This window comes from Anopheles bellator, chromosome 2 (assembly GCF_943735745.2).
Source record: "Anopheles bellator chromosome 2, idAnoBellAS_SP24_06.2, whole genome shotgun sequence".
Classification (NCBI taxonomy): Eukaryota; Metazoa; Arthropoda; class Insecta; order Diptera; family Culicidae; genus Anopheles; species Anopheles bellator.
The window spans coordinates 70722435-70747379 of record NC_071286.1 but is presented as its reverse complement, the minus strand read 5'-3'; the positions used below and the strand labels follow the sequence as shown (position 1 = coordinate 70747379).

Genomic DNA, 24945 nt, shown 5'->3' with positions numbered 1-24945 from the left:
CGTGGTTGACATTTCAAAGCCACAGTTGATTGCTCTTCGTCACCCAAACAGCCCATCCCTAAGTTGCAGCCTTTTCCAGGGGTTTGCAATTTAACCCTTTTCCTTATTTGCTACGAAATTCGCTAGTAAAGGTCACAGACAAGCATCGCATATTATTTAGTAGAATCAAGTGAATTACCACTGTTTCGTAGGCGATCTTTGTAGATTTCTTTGTCGTTCTTCAGTGCCATAGTTGCAGCGGAATGCATTACCAACATTAATTTGCGTGCATGCATTTGCATAACAAAGGTTGTGTTATCAGCAGATTAGCGACACAAACCATGGCAGAGGAGCACTCGGACAGCTCGCTAACGTCCATCGACGACGAGGAACGTACCGACAACACCGAAAACCTCTGTGAAAACCCGACCCGCGACATCCTGACCGAAGGCTTTTTTCGTCTGTTTAAGCCCGTGATAGACGATCTGGATAACAAAATTCGGGACGCAAGCAGCACGCAGAATGAGCTCCGGTCCGTGCTCGATGATTTGTCTGGTGAAATGAAGAACCTCAACTTTGAGAACGATCCTGTGCTGCATGAATACTTTAAGCGAATGGTGCGCATAAAGCAAAAAGTGGTGGTGATTATGAACATTTTGCAAGGTGCTCAAGAAAGATTATTGCTGCTTTGCCAGCAGCAGGAGCTACAAACAGTAGATCCCGGAACGGCCGAGCCATAAATTTCGACTCTCTGATGAACTAGGCGCGTGATTGAAATAGCTATAATTGTACTGTACATCTCATTAAACATTCGTCAATGGTACTGAGTGCGTTTATTTCTTGAAGAAGCTTGAAATACTTTTCGACCCACTGGCGGCCTTCGCCAACGCTTTGGACTTGGCAGAAACTTTCCTTTCCGGTGCTTGCAACTTGATGGGAGTGGTGTCGTGTTGTTCTTCCTTTTTAATTTTCTTCAACACCGCCGATTCCAGATCAGCGATGGATTTTCTTTTTTTCGAAACGTTCTCATCCTCCGGAAAACCGAGCGCTATGGACAGCTTTTTACACATATCCAGCGAGAGATAATCACTAACGATGCCGTACGCCGTGTGCAACGCTTCTTTCTCATCTAAATCCGCTGCGTTCTCCTTTTCCTCTTTGACAAAATTTTTGGAGCGTGCCGCGGAACCATCCTGTTTACTGACGGCTCCGCTTAACCGCTGGCATTTGCTGACCAACCAGGCCAAAGCCTTTGCTTCACTGTATCTGTAAGCAATGATGTCACCGGCACGCTTTTCGTCCGATATCAAACCCAACCCAACCGGGCTCAGAACATCGGCTAGTAGAGAAAGGTGTGGAAATTCATCGTCCATCAATGCTTGCTCTAGCGGAACCGCTCGTTTCGTGCAATGCTGCTCCAAATACGGAAGAACCAGAAACAGCGGGTCGATAAGCGTGGGTAAAAATATCCTTCCATTAGAACATACGGACTGGTTAATGAACCAGGACCTGTGGTGCTCATTAAAACAATTCACTTCATACAGAGTGCTCTGTCCCTGAGGCCCTCCCCGGTGTAACAGATATTTTGATGCCTTCGTCGTGGCCGGATTTCGTAGAGCTACGATTTGTAAACTGGAGCCACCACTTCCAATGAGGGAATCTGTAACAAGAACACATGATAGTTGAGAATTTTCCGGAATGCGGTTAGTTTTGAGTGTTAAATTACCTTTTAAAACAAAAAAGAACTTGTTATTAGACATTGCGACAAAAATATATCGGAGGATTGGAGAGAAAACAAAACTCGATCACGGCGCCAAATTTTCGACACGCCCTATGAAAAAGGTGCGGCCCACGGGTGCGTACAGTTTCGAAAATGGATGCACTAGTTTTCCGACGAAAACAAAACTTTTCGAATGCTGTTTGATTGCTGGAGATTTTGTGTATTATTAAATTTTCCATTTGCATTCGTTCCAAACTGCTAATGAGCTAGATTTGTGGACCATTTTCACGAAAAAGCGTCCGTCTACCGTGAGAGGCTTTTCGAAAAGGCTTTGCGATGTTCGAACTCGAAGATGCTCCCTGTTGATGTTGCTGCTGGCTGCTGTCAAATAAATTGAAACCCAGCCAGTTCAGAACGGAAAGCGAAAACGGTCGGAAAACGCATAACGACGCGAAAGTTTTTCGCAAAATTATCAGTCCTATCTGCGTCACACGCACGGCATTCTACCGGAAGTGCGTCGTTGGTTACTTTACGCGACGTGTGCAAGTGTCGCGGACAGTTTCGGCTGGCTTTCGAATGACGAATATGGTCTTCTCCACGGACGCAGAATGGTAGAATAGTGCTCGGCCCTTGCGACAGTAGCAGCTGCCGGACGGTGTTGCGTGAAGTGAAAACTCAGTGTTTGTGATCCACTTTTGGTCGTTTCGTCACGGGCGGAATCGTTCCCCGCAGTGTTCTCGACTCCGAGAGCGGAATTTAGTCAAACGGAATATGTGTGTTTCCTGAAGCCGCCCCGCCCCCCACAGCGTGCGTGTTTACTGTCCGTCGGGTGTTTTTGTCGTGTGTTACGTGCGTAACCCTTTTTAACACTGCTACCGATAAGCCCCTCCGTTCCTCGGCTCATCTCGTGGGAATCTCGTGAATGTTTACCTTTCGTTCGAATTTGAACGGCAAAGTGTGTAGTGTAACGTAAGAATCCGTACGGAAGCTTGCGCAACTCTGGCCTCTTTCCTCTAGCGTAGTTGCAACGATTGCTAGAGTGTGTGCGAGAAAGAGAGAAAAACAGAGAGCAAGAGCGAAGGAAACGATAGAGTGCTACTAAATATCGTGTTTGATAAGGCTAGCGAGCGAACCGGGCTCGCTTAATCGCACTTGTCTGGCAAAGCATCCCAAAGTTCTAGTGCCGCACCATCGAACAAGTACCTTCCCGCCGTGCTCCGAACCCCCCTCGAAGGGTTGGGCGTAAACAGCGCCTAGTAGCAGCGGCTACCACCATCAATGACCGAGCTCGGTCCGAGGGAGGAGGGGGAACTTTGCCATTCGTCTCCGTAGGCCGCGGGCTATGCTCGGCACCCCTGGCTGTGGCCGGAAGAAAGGGACACATTTTCACGGACGGAGGAAGTAAAAACGGTGCGACCCTCGTTACGTCGTCGTTGCGATTCGATTCGATTTGTGCGGCGTACGGCGAGGCATCTTTTGCTGGGACAACTGGGAGCGCAATGAAATAAAATAAAATAACACGGTCTGAAGTCGCCGACCTGCTAGAGATGGATGTGATCTGCGGTTACTAGTTACTTCTACTATCCGCTTCATCCGCGCGGGCATGCGCCAGCCACTTTAGCGCCGTTCATAAATTTGAATAGTGTCGCATCCCTCGTCGGTTCTCGGCCCACGGACTCGCGGTACCCTCGGAAAACGGGACCCACTTTGTGTGCGCTTACACCGTGTTTAGGTGTGTGCGCAGTGCTGAGGCAGCATAAAAAAAGAACCGAACCCTGCTGCACGTGCGGGCCAGGGGATCAAGTCCTGGCAACAGTGACCCATTCGTGTGCGCGTGTGTGCGTTTACGGGGGAAAGAGACACAACATAGGCGCGCCCTTCGATGAGGAACGTGACGGGGTGAGCCATTGCGTAGCCTAGGTGAGTGCGAGGGATAAGTGCCCTACGGTTGCGTGTGCGCGACCGGGACAGTGCTAGTGGGTGAATTGATGGGCCAAAGAGGAAGCAAAACACAACAGACGGCAGCGCGCTGAAGTGCCACACCGGGAGGGAGATGAGAACGCGAGCGGAAACAAAACATCTGCCGTGGAAATAATAATTAAACACACGGCACGGCACGATGATTATGCTGCATATGTGCTAGGTGGCGACTGCACTGGTAGTGGTGCGCAGGAAGACAGCAAAGGATACGGGCGAACCAGTCGGTCGTGAGGGTGAAGACGTGGAGATCGTGTCTCCGGTCCGGGACACGCACCCGGGCGCCAGGCGCATCCCGACGGCGGCATACGCAAGAATCGAATAAAGCAGCAACAACACAGTCCAGGATCATTTGATCCCTTCTTGGCCCAAAGACGAAGTCTCAGTTGTTTGTATGTGAGACGCCCGAATTTGTATAGTCACAGGCTTGTGATGAAAGGATAGGACGATCCGCCGCATTGTAGAAAGTTGATTGAACTCTTGTGCGTTCCAATATCTCGCTGGGAACTTAGGGGAACTGCTTTCACCGACTCCCCTTGAAGCGGTAGGGCCTGTGCACCACCACAATGGACTCTTCGGACGACGATAACTCGGAGCACTCGCAGGGAGATAGGTTGAGCAAAACGCGTTGGAGCAAGCACGAGGTAAGGCTTTGGAATTTCGCAGATACCGCAGCAGAAAGGCGCCAGAAAAGTGTTGCGTGAGTCATAGCCTAACCATGGTGTTGATCCCTGTCCGCAGGATGCCGCACTGAAAACACTCGTGGAGCAGTACGGTGAACGGTGGGAAATCGTTTCGAGACTGCTGAAGGACCGGACCGATGTGCAATGCCAGCAACGTTGGACCAAGGTGGTCAACCCGGATTTAATCAAGGGCCCTTGGACGAAAGAGGTAAGGGTGAAAGCAAAGATATCTCTGAGCCTCAGGTAAATCTAACCATCTAATCGCTACAATGATTGCTGGTCGGCTTCGCCAGGACACGTCGACAGTGTCTTGGGGTATGCCCGAATTTTAAAATGATTTCGAAAACACACCCCGTTTCATCGTGAGTCACCGAAGCGTCCCAACGGAGAAATATCTTTTCGCCTTTTTTGTCTTTACCCCTTGCGTATGAAGATAGGGGGCAAATTGCACAATCCTACAAATTGCCCTACGAAAGAGGGTAAGAAGATTTCTCGGCGGTGTACCCCTTTCGGTTTTTTTTCACTTTCTAGCTCTGCTTCTTCCTCCCATGTGTTCGTCGATCGTATTTTATGTACTTCCCTTAGTGTGGCCCGCTCCCAGGGCACAGGTTTAAGATTGCCGCACAAGGTGTGTGGTGCGACGACGATGTTCTTTTTCCCCCAGGACCAAGGATCCTACTGGACCGTAACGCCCGTAGACCCCAGCGACAGGAAACGACAAGAAGTTCCTCCACCAACTTTCTGCTGGTTGGTTGGTTTCTGTGGTTGTTGTTCTTTGTTTCGCCGTCACCGGGAACCAGCACGCAACCGTGTCGTAGTTATGAAATACGGTCACCGAGCTGTGACACGAAATGTTGACATAAAATTTTTGAAGAACTTTGGATGCGTGTGAATTACAGTATCGATCTCTCCTTGCAATGGGTAGAGGCGAGGTACATCGAAAAGCTTAAAGCAGTACAGGAAACGGAGTTGTTAAGCCCTTGCCTTCATGCAGAGCATAACGATATGTGATGGGAGTAGCTATGCCGGAACTGGATCATTACGATAATTCCATCGGTCATCGCGGCGCTTGGTGCTTGGGCACCATCGTTCAAACTAACCCAAATCATACGATCGGCATAGTGGCGTTTGGAGCCGATCCTATTTCCGATGATGCAGCGCTTTTGTTTTTGCCTTAGGTGCGTTTATTTGTTATAGGATGCGTACCTACCACTGGCCGGCTGTGGCATAGACCGCGTAAACAGGTGGATCTTGTTTCCAAAATTTCAATCAAATGTATTTCTCTGTCGAAAATATTGACTAAATCGTATGTCTTATGCTTGCAATAAGTAACGAACCGTCTTTGCTCATTACCATAGGAGGACGACAAAGTGGTGTCTCTGGTGCAAAAATATGGACCAAAAAAGTGGACGGTCATCGCACGGCACCTGCGCGGACGCATCGGGAAGCAGTGTCGCGAACGGTGGCATAACCACCTGAACCCGGATATTATCAAGTCGGCCTGGACGGAGGAAGAGGACTTGATGATCTATACGGCGCACCAGAAGTGGGGCAACCAGTGGGCCAAGATAGCGAAACTTCTGCCCGGCCGGACGGATAACGCCATCAAAAACCACTGGAATTCGACCATGCGCCGCAAATATGAAGGCCCCGAAGCAACACGACGCCGGGGAAAACTGCCAAGCTTGTCCTATTCGGCACCGCTGTCCGGTGGCAGCACTTGTGGCGACGGTTCGGATGGAAACGCCAGCAGTGGCCCACAACCACTCCCAAAGCGCGAAAGTCTGCAGAACATTATCCGCAATAATCGCAAAAAATCGACGCTTGATGATAGCATGCTCCACGACAACCTTCCGGCGGAAGAGAGCATTATTGATGGAACTGTCGCGGTGTCGACGGAACGGGGCGATTTCCTCGTCAGCCCCGTCGCCGATCGTAAGAAGCATTACGTTATCGAACCGTTGTACTCAGCGAAGCTGGATTTGAAGCTCCTGTATAATCAGTCGGGAAAAATGCCGCTGAACAACAATAACACAATCGCCGAAGGAAATGCTCCGACGGCGCCGGGAACAAGGCACGTGTTGGGCACCACCTTGCTCGTACAGAAGCACCATGGTGGGATTCAGCAGTTGGCTCAGTGTATTCCAGCCAATATCGATCTACACGAACTGATCAACTCACCGAAAAAGGTTTGCGAGGATGTTGAACCGATGGACAGCAAGGTAACCCCCAACATCCTGCGGCGCAAGAGGAAACATGTTGGGGATGAAATGGTAAGCGATGTTAATGGCACCTTAGCCTTTTGTAACTGAAATGTCAACGTTCACCATTTGAATAACTATTTCCTTCCACTCGATTAGAACGAGCTGCAAATGCTGCGAGCACAGGCGCAATACCAGGTCGATAGTGCTGGTAATCCGATCGACGACGATCACATCGCAAGAGGCGCAGCGGCCGGCGGTGGCAATGGCTATGGCTATGGGGCGCCCGGCTTTGGTTCCCACATTCTCTCGCCGTCCATCACGCCCATTAAGCCGCTTCCGTTCTCGCCGAGTCAGTTCCTGAACTCTCCCAGCTTGAATGTGTCCTTTGATCAGATTCCCGCTAGTACACCCGTCAAACGGGCCGCACTTAAAGTACGTTTTTGCCATTGATTGATCACTTTTTTTATACGGCTGTGGTATTTGAGGAGATGAAAAAGGTCGATTTTTTACTAACGATCGTATGCTTTACACAGAACGACACTAGTCTATTGAGTACCCCGGTTCCAGCGAAGGACACTGGTCTTTCCATGATCAAAAAAGAACCTCCGTCGTCGACGAAGCAGCAGGAGAGCGGGGACAAAGACGAGGAGAAGAACAAAACCCCGTTGAAAGATGCAAAGCGATTGTTTGAACCACGTACACCAACGCCGTTTAAAAATGCAATGGCTGAAGTGGGCAAACGACGATCGGAAGTGTAAGTGTTTGAAGCTTGGGCTGAGAATTTATTGATTCAGAAGAAAATCGCAGAAACTTATTTTCGATTGTCGCTCCTGCTTAGCTACGTACCACCAAGCCCTGCCGGTATCGGAGAGGACATCGCGGAAATCATGCACCAGGAGCGGGAAAAGGAAAGCTTGTCCGAATCGTCGCTGGTGAGTGACTCATCGTCCGCCGCCAACAAAACGACGGCCAGTAATGGTACACAGGACGCAAGCAAGGTGCAGTTGAAGGAAAACAAAATTCCGCCCTCTTCGCCACGGATGCACAAAAAGGGTTCCAGCTCAGTCTTCTCGCAGCAATGGGATAACTCGGACATGAGTTTCTTTGCGGAAACACCTGTAAGTGAATGACACCTCCATAATCCAGGCTTTTTGAGGCTCAGTGCAAGACTAACATCATGTTTTCTGCTTCTTCTGGCTGTAGAGCAAGTCGGTCATCTCAGAAACGGGTGTACCCTACTCTCCGTCAATCCGCGATCGGCTGGGCGATTCGGAAGTACTGCTTGACGATTACACTGGGTTGCACGAAACCGCTGGTAATTCTGCGGACAACAGGTTGCAAAACAAACCCACAACACCAACGGTGAGTGCTGCGCAATGTCCCCCATTGCAAGTGGTTCATCATTTTCTTTGTTTGTCTCATTTAGTCCGTCGACCACAAATGGTTGAAGTACGCGTGTGGCAAAACACGTGACCAGCAAACCATTGCCCAGCAGGCGCACAACTGTCTCAAGAAAACGTCTCTTCAGCCACGCTCTTTGAACTTTTATAAATAAGCTCACGTGAGCGTGGATTGATGATTCGTACCAATCCCCATAAGGCCATCGCAGATGCAATGAGTGATTTCATGTCAACATGAAATCATTATAGTGTACCCAGGTGCAGCAGTCGGGCGCTTTCAGGAAGAAGTTAGAAATTAAATCACCAATACATGTAGCGTAAGTTCGAAAGGGACGGAAAGGAACTACAATGTAAAGGAGTTTGCCGTCGTGCATCATACGCGGCGCAATTTGGTTCAATTTGATTTAGTAGCGGTAACTCCCAACTATGAGTTTTCATTTCGTCCAACATACGGTAGACAAAGAGGAGCGCATAAAACTAACCAAAAACCTCATGTGTGGACACGTACATACTGTACTAATATTTGTGCCGGTAAAATCTAAATTAGCATACGTAATGGAGCATACATAGGTATACAAGCTTGATTTATTTTGCCTAGATGTCGCAAAGTTTTGTTGTAGTAATTCTATCTAAAAAGAGAGTAACAGATATGCCGGATATGGCGGCATATACCAAGTCATAATATTTTATATTTTACTTTAAATGTAAGCTTTTCGACGAAATTTTTTTTTTGTAGTTTGAGATAAGTCGAGTCGAGGAACTTTGTTACGAGCCGTTTTTTCTATCTTTGCTTCAGTTATAATTTTTCGAAATTTTACCCGTTTTCTTTTCGAGCATTTTGCCCCATTTGTCGTTGTTTTGTGAATCATTGACAACCTGAGCAAAGCTGAGCAAAATTTTTTGTAACGCCGACGGAACAATGGGAGGATTTCATATTGTACGTAAGCTTATTCTCATCGAATATTCTGTTTGTGAAAGTATACATAAGTGTAAGGGAGTAATAACGAAAGTTATTGAAACATTATAATTCTGCAAAATGTTAAAAAAAGAAATTGTGTAGCATAGCGTAGGAAATGTTCCGCTGAGAAAGATGCTTAGAGTTCACCACTTAGAACACCTCCTACAATAAGAACGGTAGTGGTTTAATTTTACCGAAAAATAAACATATTTTCATCTAAACAACAACAAAAACTGCATTAATTTGCCTACCAAACCAATTCTCTGTGGTTCCATTATCTTGTAAAGCAAGCTTCTTCCTGACATTCTGCTACTACCGCAAGTTCTATGCATCTTGGTCCGATGGCTGTCAAACGCGATGTTTACAAATGTGTTCACGTTTTGCGGTGTGTGCTTGGATGCGAAAGTCCTCTTCGAAACGGTGTGTGGCTGAATGTTTAAAAAATGTTGGTAACCGACATAAATAATGTTAAAATCTATAACCTCAGCGGTGGCAAATCAATTCCGGAAGTAAGTACAACATCTGACTGGCTTAGTTCGGGCAATACTTACATTCCATTACGATGATTTCATTGCGCCATAGTGGCTAGTCGATCGGAAGCGAAAACAAGGCTCGAAAAAGAAGCAGGCCAGTTCGGATCGCCGCATAGAGCTAATACAGGATTTCGATATGCCCGGCGTTGCAACGGCCATAGCGATAACTCCAGATGGACAGTACGTCCTGGCAACGGGAACATACAAACCACGTGTCAAGTGCTTCGAAGTGAGCAATTTGTCTCTAAAGTTTGAGCGCTGCTTCGATTCGGAGGTGGAAAAGTTCGAAATCCTTAGCGATGACTACAGCAAGATGGCCTTTCTTCACGCGGACCGATACGTTGAGATACACGCAGCACCCGGCCGACACTATCGGTTGCGGATTCCTCGTTTCGGCAGAGATATAGTGTACCACAAGCCGACCTGCGATCTCCTGCTGGTTGGTACGTCGGCGGACATTTACCGGTTGAATTTGGAGCGCGGACAATTCCTGTTGCCTTACACTACCGCAGCCAGTGCAATTGATAGCGTCACGGTGAATCGCGAACACCAAATGATATGCGTCGGCACTCAGGAAGGTACGATCGAGGCGTGGGACTATCGTGATAAAGCGTGCTGTGGAACACTGGATGTTGCCCGGAACTTACCGCCAAGTAAAGAGGTACCATCAATTACTGCGCTAGAGTTCAAAAATGGACTTACGATAGCGGCCGGCACATCGACGGGCCACGTGCTACTTTACGACATTCGTGGTCGCAGTCCAATCGCCGTGAAGGACCATCTCAACCAGCTGCCGATTAAAAAGATACGCTTCCAGGGAGAACAAAAATCGGTCTACTCGCTCGATGCGGCCATGCTGAAGATTTGGGACGAAAGCACGCTAAAGCAGAAGGCATGCGTGGAATCGAGTAGCAATTTCAACGATTTCGCACACTTTCCCGGCAGCGGGTTGTTTCTGTTTGCAGAGGAGGACACCAAGATGCTTCCGTACTACGTGCCGAGCGAGGGACCCGCACCGCGCTGGTGCTCGTTCCTCGACAATCTCGTGGAGGACATTGAGTCGGAAACGGTACACAATTTGTACGACGATTACAAGTTTGTTACGAAACAGGAACTGGCCGACTTGAAGCTCGACCATCTGGAGGGCACGTCAATGCTTCGAGCGTACATGCATGGGTGAGCGAATGGAAAAGACTCAAACGAGTGTTGAATGCCCCACTATTCCTGTTTCTATTGCTCAATTTTAGGTTCTTTATCGACATACGATTGTACAAACAGGCCAAATCGGTCTCCGACACGTTTGCTTTCGATGGATTCCGAAAGGAGAAGATACGCAAGCAGATTGAAGCCGCACGTCCGGCTCGTATTCAGCTGAAGTCTGCCCTGCCCGAGGTAAATCGTGACCTTGCCCAGCAGCTGATGGAAGAGGAACACATGCGAAATGCTAAACGAAGCGCCATTGCCAAAGGGCTGCTAAGAGACGATCGATTCAAGGGCATGTTCCAAAATCCCGATTTCGAAGTGGATAAGGAAGCAAACGAGTACCGTATCCTTAGTGCCGTTCTGCAGCGCTCAGAACGGGACAAGGCACGGCGCAAGGAGAATGTGGTTGTCGATCCGGAGGAAGAGCAGAACGATGAGCAGAGCACGGACGATGATCTGTACAGCGAAAAAAGCGAAAGTGAGCGGGAGGGCGATAAGGAAGACGAAGGAATGGACGAAGAACGTCCCGGAAAGGGTGCCAGAAATGGAAAGGCAAATGTTCGACCACAAAAACTTGGCAATGGTCGCGGGAAAGAATCGAGTGGTGTTCGGAATGACGAAGAAGGTGATGAAGCTGAATTTTCTCTAGACGTGGAAGAAGGTGCCAACTTTAATATCATTCAGCCATCGAGGAAACTGCAAACGTTAGTAACTGACGGCCTTTTCGTAATTCATAATTGTCCTAATATGCTCCGCTTTCTGGCATGCTTTCAGTGTATCACTTGGCAAGCGCGTTACGAAACTGGATCACACCACGACAACCGCTCAGTTTGATAATGGTATCGGAAAGCGAGAAATCACTTTCACTACGGCAGCCCGATCGCGTGGCGGTAAGGACGAAGAACGGGATCGGTCGCGTTATCAGGCGGCACTTAAGAAACACAAAGAAGAACGCCGGAAGGTGATACGTTCGGCAAAGGGTGTCATTAGGAAGGCGGTGACGAAGAAATTTTAAACTTTTGTGTAGCGTATCACAAAGCAAAGGATTTATTAACTGCATCGCTCAAATTGGTTGATCTCGAACTAAAATGGGCGATTTGTAAACTGGAAATATACAAACAAGTTCAAATTGTTGTCCCATCGTTCTTCATCGGTGTCGCTGGCAGCTGATTCATGCTGTCCCAATCGATCTCGGAGAAATCGATCAAAATTCGACTGTGGCGCGGTTTGTACTGTGTGTACTTAACGCCCGCCGCATCGAACATCCGCTTCGCCGCGATCGTTTGATATTTGAGCGCATGCTTATCGCTCATGTACACCACCTCCTTGATCGCCGACTGGATAATGATCTTTGCGCACTCGTTGCACGGAAACAGGGCCACGTACATGGTGCAGTTTTTCACGTCCGCACTATTTTTGTTCAGGATTGCGTTCACCTCCGCGTGGCACACGTAGAGGTACTTCGTTTCCAACGGATCGTCCGATGTTTTCGACCAGGGGAAGTCATCATCGTTGCAGCCGGTGGGAAAACCATTGTACCCGAGGCCAACCACTCGCTTCTCTTCGTTCACGATGCAGGCACCGACCTGGGTCGACGGATCTTTGCTTCGTTTTGCCGCCAGAAAAGCCATCGCCATAAAGTACTCGGTCCAATCGATGGTGTCCCTTCGTTTGTAGTTGTCCTTCGGCGACTGCACCGCTGCTGCGGCAGAGATATTATCTTCCATTTAGGCGATTTTTCGAGACCACGAACTGCAACTGCAAAAAGGATCGAGTTATATGGCGAGGCGTTGGTCCTTGGTGCAAAACCGGAGTTTTCACGCGCCAACCCAACTGTCACCCGCGAGCTGTCAAAACGGCAAACTGTCAATCTTTCAGGGTTTCTTTTCGGTGTGGTGGCCTTTTCGTGCGTAATTTCTTTCGGCCGATCCGGTGTCCAATAATTGAATAATGCTACTGCAACACTGACCAAAGGCCAAGCATCGTCATCCATCCGTATCGATCGTAGTAGCCCGAGATGCCGAAGAAGAAGACAGGCCAGCGGAAGAAGGCCGAAAAGCAGAAGCTGCGCCAGAAGGAGATCCGGAACCGCGAATCTCAACTCCCGGAGCAACCATGCAACGTAGCGATGGATTGCGAAAAGTGTGGCAAGTACGTGTTGGCCGAGAAGTGCCGTTCTCGATATTTGAGCTTGTGTATCTACTCTCTCTTTCCATGGTTCCCTTTTATTGCACCCTTCGAAAAGGAAACAAAAATCCCGAGCTTTCTGCTACTTCTGCCAGAGTGTCCAGCGGTTACCGGTCTGTGCGCAGTGTGGGAAGCAAAAGTGCATGCTGAAGACGGGGGATTGTGTGATCAAGCATCCTGGCGTGTTTACGACAGGCCTGCAGATGGTGGGAGCGATCTGTGATCACTGCGAGGCCTGGATCTGCCACGGCAGGAAGTGTCTGCAGACGCATGCCTGCGTTTGTCCACTTATGGACGCTGTGTGCATTGAATGCGAGCGTGGCGTTTGGGATCACGGAGGACGGATGTACAAGTGCAGCTTCTGTGACAACTTCCTGTGCGAGGACGACCAGTTTGAGCATCAGGCCTCCTGCCAGGTGTTGGAATCCGAATCCTACAAGTGTCAGTCGTGCAACAAGCTTGGCCAGTACTCGTGTCTGCGGTGCAAGACGTGCTATTGCGACGATCACATTCGGCGGAAAGGTTTCAAGTACGACAAGAACAAACCGATACCGTGTCCCAAGTGTAACTACGAGACGAGCCAAACGAAGGATCTTAGCATGTCGGGTACGATCATGTTGATCGGCGGAATACAGCGGTATAGGTTGCTAACAGACATTCTTTCTTTTCTCAACCTGAAGTTCGCAGTCACAAGTACGGAAGGAAACGGCTGGATGATGAAGGAGAGGACGGTGATTATGCGTACGACGATGAGTACACGGCGTACCGGAACAAGTACGACGAGGTTTCGGATAGTTCTTCAGATGAAGATTACGATGACGACGACGAGTCAGAGTCGACGACGAGCGGAGAATCGGATAAAGAATCCGCCAGCACCAGTGGGGCGCAGAAGAAAACATAGCTCCTCCAGTTTGGTCCGCCCGTTCCTCTACGCAAATGGTTTCTTTCAGTAAGCTAGTAATTATGTGCGGCACCAATCGTAGACGAGTTGGGAGCGTTTATTGATTGCGCTAGGCTTTGGCCGGGAATTTTGTGGGCTAGCAGATTGTAATAAAAAAAAATGAATATTTTGAAGGCAACTAAGAGGGTGATTGAACAAAAGAAAAATGAACCTGCGGCAGCGGCTGACGTTCAAAACGCCTAAAAGAACATTCCTCTTAAACGTCGGCCCATTCCTTGCCGGTCATACAGGACGTTGAATTTGTTCACCAGTTGGTTCATATCGTTCGAAACCTTCGTCAGTGCCCCGAGGTAAGTGATCAGTCCGACATCATTCGATTGCTGGGAAAGCAGAAACCGAAAGAATATAAATATTCGGAATAATATTGTTTAAATAGTAAAGCTTACCGTATAGAATTCCTCTTTAAATGAAGGATTCTGCACCACGGGCAACCGGCGACTCAATGAATAGGCCATACGCAGTATCTCCTGGTTCGGTTCCAGCTGACCGCTCTCAACAGCTTTAATGTAGGCCAAGACGATCTTCACCCGCGAGTTTAGCATCTTAATCGCGCTGTACTGCGCCAACAGATGTTCGGCCACGGTGGAGTTTTCGTCCGACTCATTGGTGGACATGCGGGCAACGTGATCAACGCCGATACGCTCCGCTTCTTCGGTGGCCAATGTGTAGCTGAGCGGTACGAACAACATCATGGCCTCACCTTGTACTATGTCGATCACAGATTCGTACACTGAGATGGGCAGTTGCTGCAGGGGGACAATCAGTAAAGCAGAACAATGATTGACGACACCAGCGTGGCCGCTGCCAGAAGTGCTTACGTTCATGTTTCGACTGAGCGGATCTAACAGGAGCATTATGGGGCATTCGTTGATTTCGCAGATCTGTTTATGAATGTTGATGTGCTTGTCGGTGGGAATCGCATCGGTCGTGTACCAGCCGAGAAAATCGAGATCACTAAACACCTGCTTGTCTGAGGGGACGAAACAACGGAAATCGTGAACAGCATCGGCCATCGCCAGGTTCGAGGCGCACTACTTACACTGTTCTTCCTTTACGTGATAGTAATCCATCATGATCACTATGTCATCGTCGTTGAGCACATCGTACTTGAGCTCGAAAGAGTTCATCACCTCGATATTTCGTCCTTTCTGCTTCCCGATGAGCGCCCCGAAGGCCAGCGGCTTGCTGCCTTTCTGCGCCCGAGTACGCGTCCAGTGGTCGGAAATGTTCATAATGACCAGTGGGTGAAGCGAGCACGTCACGGACGGCACAGTGGCACTGCCGGCCATTACATTTTTGCCCTCCGCTAATGCTTTCCCACCCAGACCGCTAGTACCGGCGGCGGCCGGGGCCGGCGATGGAACCGCCTGTGAGGTTGAAGCGATCGCAGGAACAGCGGCCGCTGCGGCTGATGTACTGGCGGTGGCCAAAACTCCTTCACTGTCCACGTCCATCTTTTCCTCCGCCGGTTGGCTCATTGTTTGCTAAACTTTTTGGCTGCGCGAACTTACAAACCCGTGGCACGGCAACTTCCTACAGTTTGCGACTCAATTGCGAGAAATGGGAAACAATGTTTTGATCCCGCTTCGTTTGACGTCTGGAAAACCAAGGTTACTATAGCACCCCAGAGCAGGTGAGTTTTGGCATTGTGATGCCAAACAGTAGAAGAGCCCTGCGCCGACCTTTTCTATACGTTTTTTGAAATTCATTGTTCTCACTAAGTTAATGTACTGTACTATTCGTTCGTTTTTGATTAACCTCAAAGTAAATTTACTTAATAAATTAGAGAGACTTTGCCGTAGCGTTGAGAGAATGATTGTATGACAAATGGTTCAGTGAAGCGCAGCAGTAAACAAAGGTGGCGTAGATTCGTGGTCGATTGTTTTGCGAGTGGATAAAGTGTCCAAAAAGCGTGAACATCGCCGCCCTCCATTCCGTTTTATTGACGACGCATCGAAATGCCGGGTGTGAATGAATCCTCGGTTCAATCCACTCGCTAGTGTGACGGCGCAAGACGAATTCTAGGACAAGCGAGTAAGTACCGGGTGTTTGTTTTCGACCGTAATCCTTTTGTCCATGAAGAAGCCCCTCCGTGCCGTTGGACTACGTTGTGGTTCACAGATGGGCCGATCATTGGGCGAGCTCACAAAAGGATAAGCAACAAAAGTTGTGCATGCTGCACTACCGTGTGCATCAGCCGAGGTTATGGCACGGATTACCATCGTCATCAGTGGGTGCAGTTTTTCATTCATGCACAGTTTTCATAAATGCGACATTTAGCGCTTTGGAGCGTAGGGGGTGCCAACTAATATTGGTATCAGCGAGAATGAGTGATTACCGTTTGCTGACGGGGCACCGGAGAGAAACCGAATAAACGACCGACTCGCGTGACATATTGCTTTTCTGTGGACTAGGGATTCAGCTTCGCTCCGGTACCAGTGATATTTATTTACATTTCTCCCGCAAACAGGGCCCCAGCCGATCCGGGAAAGGGAAACCAATTTATTGTGGTTTTAGGCGACCGATTGACGACGGCAAGGCATCGGGAATTAGGGGCCACATTAAAAAGGATCAGCCCGCAATATGTTAACCTATTTACTCCTGTTTAGAGAGGTTTTCACACGGCGAGAGGATGATAAGTCAATTGGTTCGTAGTGCGAAAAAGGGAACACAATTAGGGCGTGATAATTTATCACAACCGACGCCAGCGGTGGGTTTAATTGAACATCTGAAGTACCGGTTCCGGCATTTTGGCAACCAATGAAAGTTACGATGAACTATACAGATTTGATGGTGGATCCTGCATAGTTAAGGTTTTGAAATTTGATAAATTTACGTTCCAAAACAAATGTAATTCAACAATTTATTGATTCATTTCCGCGCAAACGTGCAGTTTCGGCAGGCTAAAAATTAATTTGGGAATTTACCCGAGAATCCTTTTATTATTCTTCGTCGCTAATCAAGTGTGTAACAATCCGTATCAGACTGCCTTCGATCACCGTCGAATCGCCGTCGATTGGCCCACTTTGGACCCGGTAAATCCAACCGATTATCCCGTCTCATGGTCGAAATATCCTTGACGTCGGTTCGCCGTCTGTAGCACCAAACGAAGGGTGTTCGCACAATAGGGAGCAGCAGAACATCAAAGATGGCACTCCAATCGTTAGGGCAGGTTTCAAGGATTAAGCACAGGGTCCGCTTGGTTCCGCTTGGTCCCGCTGAGTCAAGTCATGCCATGGCAGGGTGCTGAATTCGGAACACCACACACCGTAATCCGCATCCGCATTGAGCCGAAATGAGGCACACCGAGAGGAAAATATTTTGATCTGCAATCGAGCGTTTAATTGAAGTGTAATTTAAATAACAATCAAGTTTCACTCTCGCATTGCACTGCTTGCAACGGGCGAGACAACGCGAATGAACGAGATAGCTAAAAGGTGGATGATTTTATAGAGTTAAGTAAGATTGCTCAGAAAAGGTGTGGGCTGTGGTTCGTCTTTGGACGACTTTCGACTGACCTCCCTTTCGATTTGTCAGGTACGGCTGAGAATGCCAGGCCCCGGGAGGGTTTTGTCAGCGTGTTGCGATTACGCGTTACCATCCTGTGCGTTCACTGTCATGCCACGGTCCGTCCCGACATTGTCCTGTCTGCGGGCCGTCCTTCGCTTAATCCGAATCGGGCCGCACTCTAGGACTCTAGGAGCACATTCCTCCCCGGTTTCGTGCTGGTTGGCGGTTGGAGGATTTCCGCGATTTGATTGTTCACAGCGGGACGCATTAACATGCACGAAATGCAATAAACCGTCGCCGTGCTATTGTTCTCCGTTAGTACATACAGCGTTACGGTCACGCTTGGCGCATCGGAGGGCAAATAATATTTTAATATTTAACTACCGAACCACTACGGTGTGCCTGGGTGACTGGGAGAAGGACAGAATGGACCAGATATACCATTTTCCGGCAGGGACTGTACGGTGACTGTATTATTTTTAGTCTACACTCAACAGCTGGCAGACACCGCTTGGATGGTAGTAAGCTATGAGCTGCAGCTGCACGCGGATTAAATCGTGGAAATGGCGGCGTTAGGTAATGGCACAAAGAGGGAAGCTGTTGAACACCTGAAGGCATACCTTGGCGCGGCACTATGCTGTGTTTCCGGCAACAGAATAATTAATATTTGTGAACTGGAAAAACTACTTACCGGTTTGATCAGCTTGCACGAACAGTACATGGTTGAAGCTGAGAACAAAGCAACGTTGTCCCCAGCTGCAGGAATTGAGCCTGCCAGCCTGCCACTATTGAGAGGCACTACCATCGCCCCGAAAACAATTATTCAACAAGATCCTAACAGTGAGGACACTGTTTCAAATCCGATCGACACTAGTGGTCAGATTTTAGCGAACACCACCAGGATCGGCGAACCAGAAGATTCGAGTGATAATGTTTCAAAGGATATACAGTCGGAAAGTAATAACGATACCGAGGTTGAGCATCCCATTGGAAAAGAAACGAACGGTACTCAGCCTAGCCAAGAAAACATTCCGTCGGTTGCCTCTTCTGGTGAATGTAACATTTTGAAAACGCCGTCGGATGCAAATATCTCGAAGGAAGTTTCTTCAGCTGACTCCAATTCGGAAGCAAACAGTCTCACTCGAAGTGCATCTGGTTCCCGTGTACAGCCCATTATAAGTGAATCACTATCTAACAATGCTACCCAGCAGAGTACTTTTGCTGAAGGGAACGATGAAAACTCTTATCCAACAATGCCTGACCTGTACGCCGGAGAAGACACTTTACGAAATGTGTCCGATCGTAGCTCACCCGGAACTACTTCCCGTTCGAAGCTTACTCATGACGATGAACCAAAGTCCAGCTTGCCAGCACAGCCACACGATTATATCGCCATTTTGGAAGGCTGTAAGAGTCACATGGAAACACTGAAGGAGGAAATCATTTCGCTAAAAACCCGATGGAAGACCCAGCAGGAACATTCGCTCCAACTGGCCGACGGGCTAGACAACCTGTTGGGTCGCTTTGCAATCCTAGATCCGAAGATAGACAAGCTGGAAACGGACACACGCTGCTTCGGGATGCTAGTGTCGGACTACGAAGTAGATTTCACCCAAATTAAGACGCAGCTCGAGCAACACGACTCCAAAGTGCGCGAGATCGATTGGACGTTTAAGCGTATTGAAAAAAATCATGATGTGGCCAACGAAAAGATGCATGCTCTCAGCAAACGGCTAAATGACGTCGATACCGTCAAGGCAAGCAAAGCAGAACTGCAGACAGAGCTCCAGCATCGCGCGCTGGTAACCGATGTGGCGTTGCGTGTTCCATTCGCTCAGTACAACGACACGGTGCGTGATCTCTCCAGGATGTTGACGCAGCTTCAGGAGCAAGTGCACAGCGTGGAAGAAAACCTTAAGACGGTACACTACCAGCTAACGACGGGGCTTACCGTCAAAGCTTCAGCACAGGACCTAACAGAGATGCGGAGGCAGTTGTTTAAGCTGCACGGTCGATGTCAGCAAATCGAGAAAAACATACGCTCGTTTTCGGCGACACAACCCAGTTTGGCCAGCTGCGGACCTTCGGCCGCTGTGTCGGTGACAGGAGCTAAGGTTGCCACATCGGAATCAATCAACTGCTTGACGTGCGGAATTCGGACCACCTTTCAAACTAACCGCAGTACCGTACCTGCCTCAAGGAAGTCTGTTCCATCGATTCGAACAACTTTAGCCAGACATTCCGGAGGGTGTCACACAAAGGTGGCCCCGCCGGAGAAAGTGTTCCGATCGGGAAGCGTGTGCCCGGCCAGAATGAATCCGCCGGGGCTAGGTAAAAGTACCACCGAAGCGGCACGTAAAAATCTGAGTAATGAAATGCCTGCGGCGAAAAAATAGCCATTAAATTTTTAGTTGGAGCTACGGAAACCGTTGGGGATGAATTGCTTTTCTCGAGCCACGCACAGAGTAGTCAAAATACTAAAACCATCTTGCCGATTTATTTATACACCATAGCATCTGACGTGGTCGCTTTCGCGATAGGACATTCGGCATTCTAAAACCGGTTCTGTACAAAATGAAAATGGTACTAACCCCCCCTAAAGCTAGACGGCGTTTGGCTCGCAACATTGGCCGTATTTACACACCGTAAAATCCGAAATTCTTTGGTTTCTGTTGGCTAATCCACCGATCCACCGATTGCCGCGGCACATCGGATTCATCTGTCCTCCACGCTGCAGCCGATGAGGTTCTCTATGCTGAAACCTTTCGTGTTGCCAAATTTGCGCTTTCGTGTCGCAAACGTCGTCTCGAGCATCTTTGCCGTCTCGGTGTAGCTGTCGCTTCTCAGCGCGGGATAATCGCCATCCGTGCCATTGTTGGAACCCGTCCCATCCGGTAACGGTTCCGTTGGTGTCGGTAAGCGGTGTACGTCATCGTACAAGTGACTCCGGACCGACTGTTCGTGCTGGGATCCTCGTTCCTCGACCGAGCCGCTGCTAACCTTGTCCGACTGTTCGTCTTCGTCCACATAATACTCGTCCGGATCACGCCCAGCGCGGGAAGGGCTACAGCGTGGCGAATAGCCCTCCGGATCCACCGGTGGACCATCGGCGGAAGATGGTCGCCCGAGATGCTGGGGGGAGCTAGGTAGGTGTTGCGATGGGGGTGCAATACTGGTGGGTGTTTCCGACTTGTGCCTATCCAAAAGCAGCTCGTGATAGACCAGGCCACTTCCTCTCTCTGCCGGTGACTTGTAATCGTCTTCACTCTCCACGTCAATGCGGTCGTCACTGGAAACATCCAAATCGGCGTCGGGAAATTCGTGCCCCCGGCGACTGCCACCGGCTGAGTCCACTTCAGCGGCTCCCGGCAGCATCGCCCCGGCTGGGAGGCCCCCAGGCAGGAGGCTTCCTCCCTTAGCCGCCCCTCCATAGTAGCTCGCTCCGTCGCGACCATTGCAGTGATGCACTCCACCGAGCGGCCCATGGTGGACGCCATCGTCGTACAGATCGAGCACCGGGCCGCCCCCGCCACCCTGACTCTGGTGGTAGCCGTGAAAGAACTTGTTCATGGCGCTCGAGATCTTCAAACTGTCGACGTTTCGCTGCAGAAAGTCACTGTTCTCCATCATGGCCACATTGAGATCGTCCATCTTGACCGTGCCGAAGAGGTTGAGCTTGCTGTCCAACAGGAAGTCACTCGCCGTCCGACCGGCCCCCAGCGAGGTTAACGGCCCTCCGGGACCCTCCGCACCGAACCCGGGCGTCATGGCGGGCGACCCGGCGTGCGCCGGGCCAAACTGGTGCATCGGAATGACCGGCACCGGTTTGCGTATCCAGAACGGGGCGAACGGGCCGAACACACCCGGAAACGCCATGCTCTGGGCGAGCGTAGTGCGCTTGTAGCGCTTCCGGCGCCTCAAGAAGCTACCGTTGTCGAACATATCCTCCGCCAGCGGATCGAGAGTCCAAAAGTTGCCCTTCCCGGGGTTGCCTGGTTCGCGAGGAATTTTGATAAAACAATCGTTCAGACTGAGGTTGTGTCGGATCGAGTTCTGCCACGCCGGGAACTTTTCTTTGTAGTACGGAAACCTGTCGAGGGGAGATGGAACGAACGGATGCCCAATGGCCAACGGGCGTTTTTAGCTATTACATTTTGAATTACACCATGGGTCTTTAGTTTTAAAGTAACACCATTCAACGTACTGACTAGGCGTTTGAGGTTTCATTGTAAATCTGAATCGCGCCGTGCCCTAAACGGATAACAGCGAATAATTTACCTAGTCATAATGAACTCGCAGATGCCGCTGAGGGTCAGCTTTTTCTGGGGCGACTGCAGGATGGCCATCGTGATGAGGGCAATGTAGGAGTACGGGGGCTTCACGAGACTCTGCGATCGGTGGCTTCCCGATTTGCCACTCGTCGAGCCACCACTAGGGCCGCCGCCGGCCGACGGAACTCCTTCACCGTTGGCTCCTTCCGATTCGGCAGCCAGAAGGCCCGAATGCCCGGTAGCACCGTTTTCCGAGCTACTGCTACTGCGGCTCCGGTTACGTGACGATCCACCACCGATCCGGTTCGACGGTGCCTGATGGCTCTGCTGTTGCTGCAGGTGATGATGATGGTGTTGCTGATGCGAGGTGTTTGCTGGATCCACCGCCAGCGACCCCAGCGGGCCGTTATTCGCAGCGGCCGAACTGATGGACAGTAATCCCGCCGGCCGTAGATCCAGTGGGGAGGCCATTGCCGGATGCATCATTTTTTTCGACCGGTCCTTAGTCTCTCAGTCAGTAGCAGTGTCTTCGGTTGCCGATTTTTTCACTAGACTTTTACACTTCTCCTTGCGTTCTTGTCTGGTTGGCCATTTCATACTCGTCACTTGATCGTCACCTTATTTCCAGCGCTTTCTGGGAATCGGAAATTGCACGGTAGTTTGCACTTTATTCACGCTTCTTTACGCATTCCGTAACGCAACTTGCTCGAATTTGCTTGGAACGAATCTTGGTCTTCGAACAGCTCATTGTCGGTTCCTTAAATGGCGGGGCACATTTTATCGAATCACTTCGAATCACGACAAATTTGACTTTGCACGACACATTCACATACAGCCTGAACCGACCAATTTCGTAATAAATGTCGGAAAACCCGTCGGAAGGATGTTGGGAAAAGCTACTCCAACTCCACTTTGCACCGGAACGTGACCGCGAACGGACCGGGTTGACGTGATAACGGGATGTGATAAGCGCAACCGTCCGACCGACGTCTCTGCGACCGGCACCGACGACGGCAAGAATGAAAATGTTATTTTAACTTTGTGGAAAATTGTGAAAATTTTGCACGCGCGCTGCTACACATCCTTCCGCGGCCACGTCGTGTCGGATGGGTGGTTGAAGGGCGGAGAAAAGCGCGCAGAACTCCAGTGCCAGTTTGCATGTGGCGCGCGCCGAAGGGAGACGGAGAAAAAATGGCGCCGTCTCACTCGCTTTTCTCGCTCACTCGCCCAATGGCTCCGTGGATGGTTCGGGGCTGCTGCTGTAGTTGTGTGCCGAGGTATACAAACCTCGCATGGCCTTCTCTGATCCGAAGGTCCTTCGTCAAGAAGTTCGCTTGTAATGTGATAATCAGGTCTCTCCACGTCCTCTCGACAGTTTCACTTGCACCACTGCGCCACAAACACACACCAGCAAAGCACGCGAGTTTCCACCGTGCCCCGCATCTCCTCCCTGGCGGTGGCCGCGGCACGGTGGAAAAAAGTTGTACAAACTGTGTTCCTTGGCAAGTAAAACATTTATTTTGGCCAAACCACGCCACGCTCGCCGTACGGATGAAAGTGAGAGCGATACTGTTGGCTTCCGGAAGCACGAGGCGCCTGTGTGAGTGCGTGTTACTGACCCGTGGATGGTCGGTGTATGTGTGCGAGAGAGCCACATCCTGTTCGGCGAGTTCGGGGTGTGTCCTAAGTGTCCTAATACTCTCCCTTCAGTCGCTACACCGTGTAGAGCAGAAAAGAGAACCTACTGTGCGTGAGTGAGACCACCAGAAGGTGCTTTTCCGGGCCGGGGAGTACATAAGGATGTGTTACGCTCACACAAAGGGCGTTCTTGCGCGTGTAGTTGTGTCGAGTTTTCCAACGATCCTTGCGATTCTATGCGTTACAGAGGGAAAACCCGTGCTGCTGCCACATAGGCCTTACATTAGGCCATCATCGGAAAAAGGGAGCTACTCCGGCCAGCTCCACGCCAGGCAAAGCACAACAAAGCTCTTAAAGCGCACGGAAGGGTGCAGGACGTACACGAATTGGCATCGTCGTCAGGTGCGGAGCAGCGGTGTCCTCAGAGGTGCACGTTGTTGGAAGTAATTCAATTTGACGACATGTGATAATTTGTATGCTGGGGATGAAAATGAAAAGAGTCGGAACCCAGCCGGATCGTGCCATGTAAGGACGGGTATTGCTGCGGGAACGAAACAATGTCCCAGCGGCCAGCTGGTTGCTGTTCACTGAAAAAAGATAGTAATTTTGTTCCGCTTTGTTGCAGCGCATGGGACGGTGCTGGAATGGCCAGGATGCTAAAACCAATTACGCCCCTGTGTGAAGGCGTTTGTAGGTCTATTTAACAGAATTTTGCACAACATTTTCATCGCTGGTAGAATACACCTGGCTGTGTAGTCCTTTGCGTAGCCGTCGGTGTCACAGTAAAGCGGTGGCAAAGTTTGTTGAAGGAATTTGTCAGAAACTGCTTAGTTATATGTTCATTTATTCAACAATAATCCCTTGCTTTACCCCGATTGGTTCACATTTTTTCCACGTCCTTGAACCTATGCACAACATAACACGAAGAACGTCCTCGGACGAGGGACGAATTCACATCGGATTGAATTGCTCTGCGCCGGTCGGAACGTCAGGGTAATTGTTTGATACCAATAGATGTAAGCATTCATCGCTTCACCGTTTGGCCGACAGGACAATACATCCCATCTCGGCAGGCCCATAGCAACGGAGTGAAAGTATCAACAACGGTTGCTTTGACTTTTATTCGGCAATTTCGGTGAATTTCATAACATGGCAGCTCGAAGCGGACAAAGTTGGGAGCGTCCCGAGCACCGAAATAGATAAAGTTGTTGGGTCGGAGGACGAACGCTTTCCGTTCGGTTTAGTTTGGCTCCGATGGCAGGCAGAATTAGGGAAAAATGACAAATGGACATGATGCGGAAAAAAACATTCAAGCGTGCCGAACGAGAAGAGCTCAAGATCCTCGTGGCCCTTTTGCCACGATGAACTACACAAGTCGTCCGTAAGCTTTTCGACCTCTTCAAGGTTTTCTGAAGTGTGCACTCTGAAGATGTTTCCGGACTTCACTGGTTTCTTTGGTCCGTTGGTTGATTCGGAGTGCCCGTGTTGTACGAATAAGCAAATTAGTGATTCGATCTTCGTTTTTTGATTTTATCTATATCACTGTAACACCACATAAATTAGTACAATAAATCCCTGGCAATGAAATATGGCGATGATTACATAATTGTTGGATATTTCATTAACAAGGATTCAGACGTCGAGTGGAAGAGGAATTAAAAGAGGATTTCGTTGGCCGTGCGCTAACGCACGAAAACTGACATAGATTCACAGCATCCGTT

General features: G+C 49.6%; 8 protein-coding genes across 9 annotated transcripts; 4 read left to right on the top strand and 4 right to left on the bottom strand.

The window, feature by feature from the left end:
• Nucleotides 1-56: 56 nt before the first annotated feature.
• On the top strand, nucleotides 57-794 carry LOC131209213 (SNAPIN protein homolog). The gene has a single exon (XM_058202223.1). The coding sequence runs from the start codon at nucleotides 270-272 to the stop codon at nucleotides 717-719; it is 450 nt and encodes a 149-aa protein (XP_058058206.1). The 5' UTR covers nucleotides 57-269; the 3' UTR covers nucleotides 720-794.
• On the bottom strand, nucleotides 772-1801 carry LOC131209212 (ribonuclease H2 subunit B). Its single transcript, XM_058202222.1, has 2 exons — nucleotides 1706-1801; nucleotides 772-1639 (listed from the first exon to the last, which is right to left on the bottom strand). The coding sequence occupies exons 1-2, from the start codon at nucleotides 1737-1739 to the stop codon at nucleotides 813-815; spliced, it is 861 nt and encodes a 286-aa protein (XP_058058205.1). The 5' UTR covers nucleotides 1740-1801; the 3' UTR covers nucleotides 772-812.
• A 2254-nt stretch (nucleotides 1802-4055) lies between these two features.
• On the top strand, nucleotides 4056-9136 carry LOC131208725 (myb protein). Its single transcript, XM_058201559.1, has 8 exons — nucleotides 4056-4320; nucleotides 4418-4567; nucleotides 5718-6632; nucleotides 6720-6995; nucleotides 7097-7317; nucleotides 7402-7681; nucleotides 7767-7925; nucleotides 7990-9136. Exons 1-8 carry the CDS (start codon nucleotides 4243-4245, stop codon nucleotides 8116-8118), a joined length of 2208 nt encoding a protein of 735 aa, XP_058057542.1. The 5' UTR covers nucleotides 4056-4242; the 3' UTR covers nucleotides 8119-9136.
• A 188-nt stretch (nucleotides 9137-9324) lies between these two features.
• On the top strand, nucleotides 9325-11772 carry LOC131208949 (nucleolar protein 10). Its single transcript, XM_058201895.1, has 4 exons — nucleotides 9325-9430; nucleotides 9504-10630; nucleotides 10702-11361; nucleotides 11432-11772. Exons 1-4 carry the CDS (start codon nucleotides 9365-9367, stop codon nucleotides 11670-11672), a joined length of 2094 nt encoding a protein of 697 aa, XP_058057878.1. The 5' UTR covers nucleotides 9325-9364; the 3' UTR covers nucleotides 11673-11772.
• LOC131208950 (deoxycytidylate deaminase) lies at nucleotides 11689-12434 on the bottom strand. Its single transcript, XM_058201896.1, has one exon. It carries the CDS (start codon nucleotides 12382-12384, stop codon nucleotides 11782-11784), a length of 603 nt encoding a protein of 200 aa, XP_058057879.1. The 5' UTR covers nucleotides 12385-12434; the 3' UTR covers nucleotides 11689-11781.
• Nucleotides 12435-12551: 117 nt separating this feature from the next.
• LOC131208589 (zinc finger protein 330 homolog) lies at nucleotides 12552-13921 on the top strand. The gene is made up of 3 exons (XM_058201387.1): nucleotides 12552-12808; nucleotides 12903-13450; nucleotides 13525-13921. Exons 1-3 carry the CDS (start codon nucleotides 12675-12677, stop codon nucleotides 13743-13745), a joined length of 903 nt encoding a protein of 300 aa, XP_058057370.1. The 5' UTR covers nucleotides 12552-12674; the 3' UTR covers nucleotides 13746-13921.
• On the bottom strand, nucleotides 13747-15330 carry LOC131208587 (COP9 signalosome complex subunit 6). 2 transcript variants are annotated; one of them, XM_058201386.1, is made up of 5 exons: nucleotides 15152-15330; nucleotides 14845-15106; nucleotides 14624-14775; nucleotides 14192-14551; nucleotides 13747-14125 (listed from the first exon to the last, which is right to left on the bottom strand). In XM_058201386.1, the coding sequence occupies exons 1-5, from the start codon at nucleotides 15281-15283 to the stop codon at nucleotides 13985-13987; spliced, it is 1047 nt and encodes a 348-aa protein (XP_058057369.1). In that variant the 5' UTR covers nucleotides 15284-15330; the 3' UTR covers nucleotides 13747-13984. The 2 variants fall into 2 exon arrangements, with proteins under 2 accessions (XP_058057369.1, XP_058057368.1); XM_058201385.1 differs by having other exon boundaries at nucleotides 14845-15330.
• A 4700-nt stretch (nucleotides 15331-20030) lies between these two features.
• Nucleotides 20031-22069, bottom strand: LOC131210885 (forkhead box protein H1-like). The gene is made up of 2 exons (XM_058204195.1): nucleotides 21594-22069; nucleotides 20031-21405 (listed from the first exon to the last, which is right to left on the bottom strand). The coding sequence occupies exons 1-2, from the start codon at nucleotides 22067-22069 to the stop codon at nucleotides 20031-20033; spliced, it is 1851 nt and encodes a 616-aa protein (XP_058060178.1).
• Nucleotides 22070-24945: the final 2876 nt, after the last annotated feature.

Excerpts from the sequence above, each read along its gene's own strand:
- LOC131209213 (XM_058202223.1), top strand. The coding sequence starts at position 270 with ATGCATTTGCATAACAAAGGTTGTGTTATCAGCAGATTAGCGACACAA.
- LOC131209212 (XM_058202222.1), bottom strand. The coding sequence starts at position 1,739 with ATGTCTAATAACAAGTTCTTTTTTGTTTTAAAAG. Across the intron at positions 1,640-1,705 it reads GTTCTTTTTTGTTTTAAAAG|ATTCCCTCATTGGAAGTGGT; the intron begins GTAATTTAACAC and ends TTCTTGTTACAG.
- LOC131208725 (XM_058201559.1), top strand. The coding sequence starts at position 4,243 with ATGGACTCTTCGGACGACGATAACTCGGAGCACTCGCAGGGAGATAGG. Across the intron at positions 6,996-7,096 it reads TCAAACGGGCCGCACTTAAA|AACGACACTAGTCTATTGAG; the intron begins GTACGTTTTTGC and ends TGCTTTACACAG. Across the intron at positions 7,682-7,766 it reads GTTTCTTTGCGGAAACACCT|AGCAAGTCGGTCATCTCAGA; the intron begins GTAAGTGAATGA and ends TTCTGGCTGTAG.
- LOC131208949 (XM_058201895.1), top strand. The coding sequence starts at position 9,365 with ATGTTGGTAACCGACATAAATAATGTTAAAATCTATAACCTCAGCGGT. Across the intron at positions 9,431-9,503 it reads GTGGCAAATCAATTCCGGAA|TGGCTAGTCGATCGGAAGCG; the intron begins GTAAGTACAACA and ends ATTGCGCCATAG. Across the intron at positions 11,362-11,431 it reads CCATCGAGGAAACTGCAAAC|TGTATCACTTGGCAAGCGCG; the intron begins GTTAGTAACTGA and ends GCATGCTTTCAG.
- LOC131208950 (XM_058201896.1), bottom strand. The coding sequence starts at position 12,384 with ATGGAAGATAATATCTCTGCCGCAGCAGCGGTGCAGTCGCCGAAGGAC.
- LOC131208589 (XM_058201387.1), top strand. The coding sequence starts at position 12,675 with ATGCCGAAGAAGAAGACAGGCCAGCGGAAGAAGGCCGAAAAGCAGAAG. Across the intron at positions 12,809-12,902 it reads GATTGCGAAAAGTGTGGCAA|GAAACAAAAATCCCGAGCTT; the intron begins GTACGTGTTGGC and ends CCCTTCGAAAAG. Across the intron at positions 13,451-13,524 it reads GAAGGATCTTAGCATGTCGG|TTCGCAGTCACAAGTACGGA; the intron begins GTACGATCATGT and ends CTCAACCTGAAG.
- LOC131208587 (XM_058201385.1), bottom strand. The coding sequence starts at position 15,283 with ATGAGCCAACCGGCGGAGGAAAAGATGGACGTGGACAGTGAAGGAGTT. Across the intron at positions 14,776-14,844 it reads TCACGTAAAGGAAGAACAGT|ACAAGCAGGTGTTTAGTGAT; the intron begins GTAAGTAGTGCG and ends TCGTCCCCTCAG. Across the intron at positions 14,552-14,623 it reads CGCTCAGTCGAAACATGAAC|CAACTGCCCATCTCAGTGTA; the intron begins GTAAGCACTTCT and ends GTCCCCCTGCAG.
- LOC131210885 (XM_058204195.1), bottom strand. The coding sequence starts at position 22,069 with ATGCATCCGGCAATGGCCTCCCCACTGGATCTACGGCCGGCGGGATTA. Across the intron at positions 21,406-21,593 it reads TGCGAGTTCATTATGACTAG|GTTTCCGTACTACAAAGAAA; the intron begins GTAAATTATTCG and ends TCCCCTCGACAG.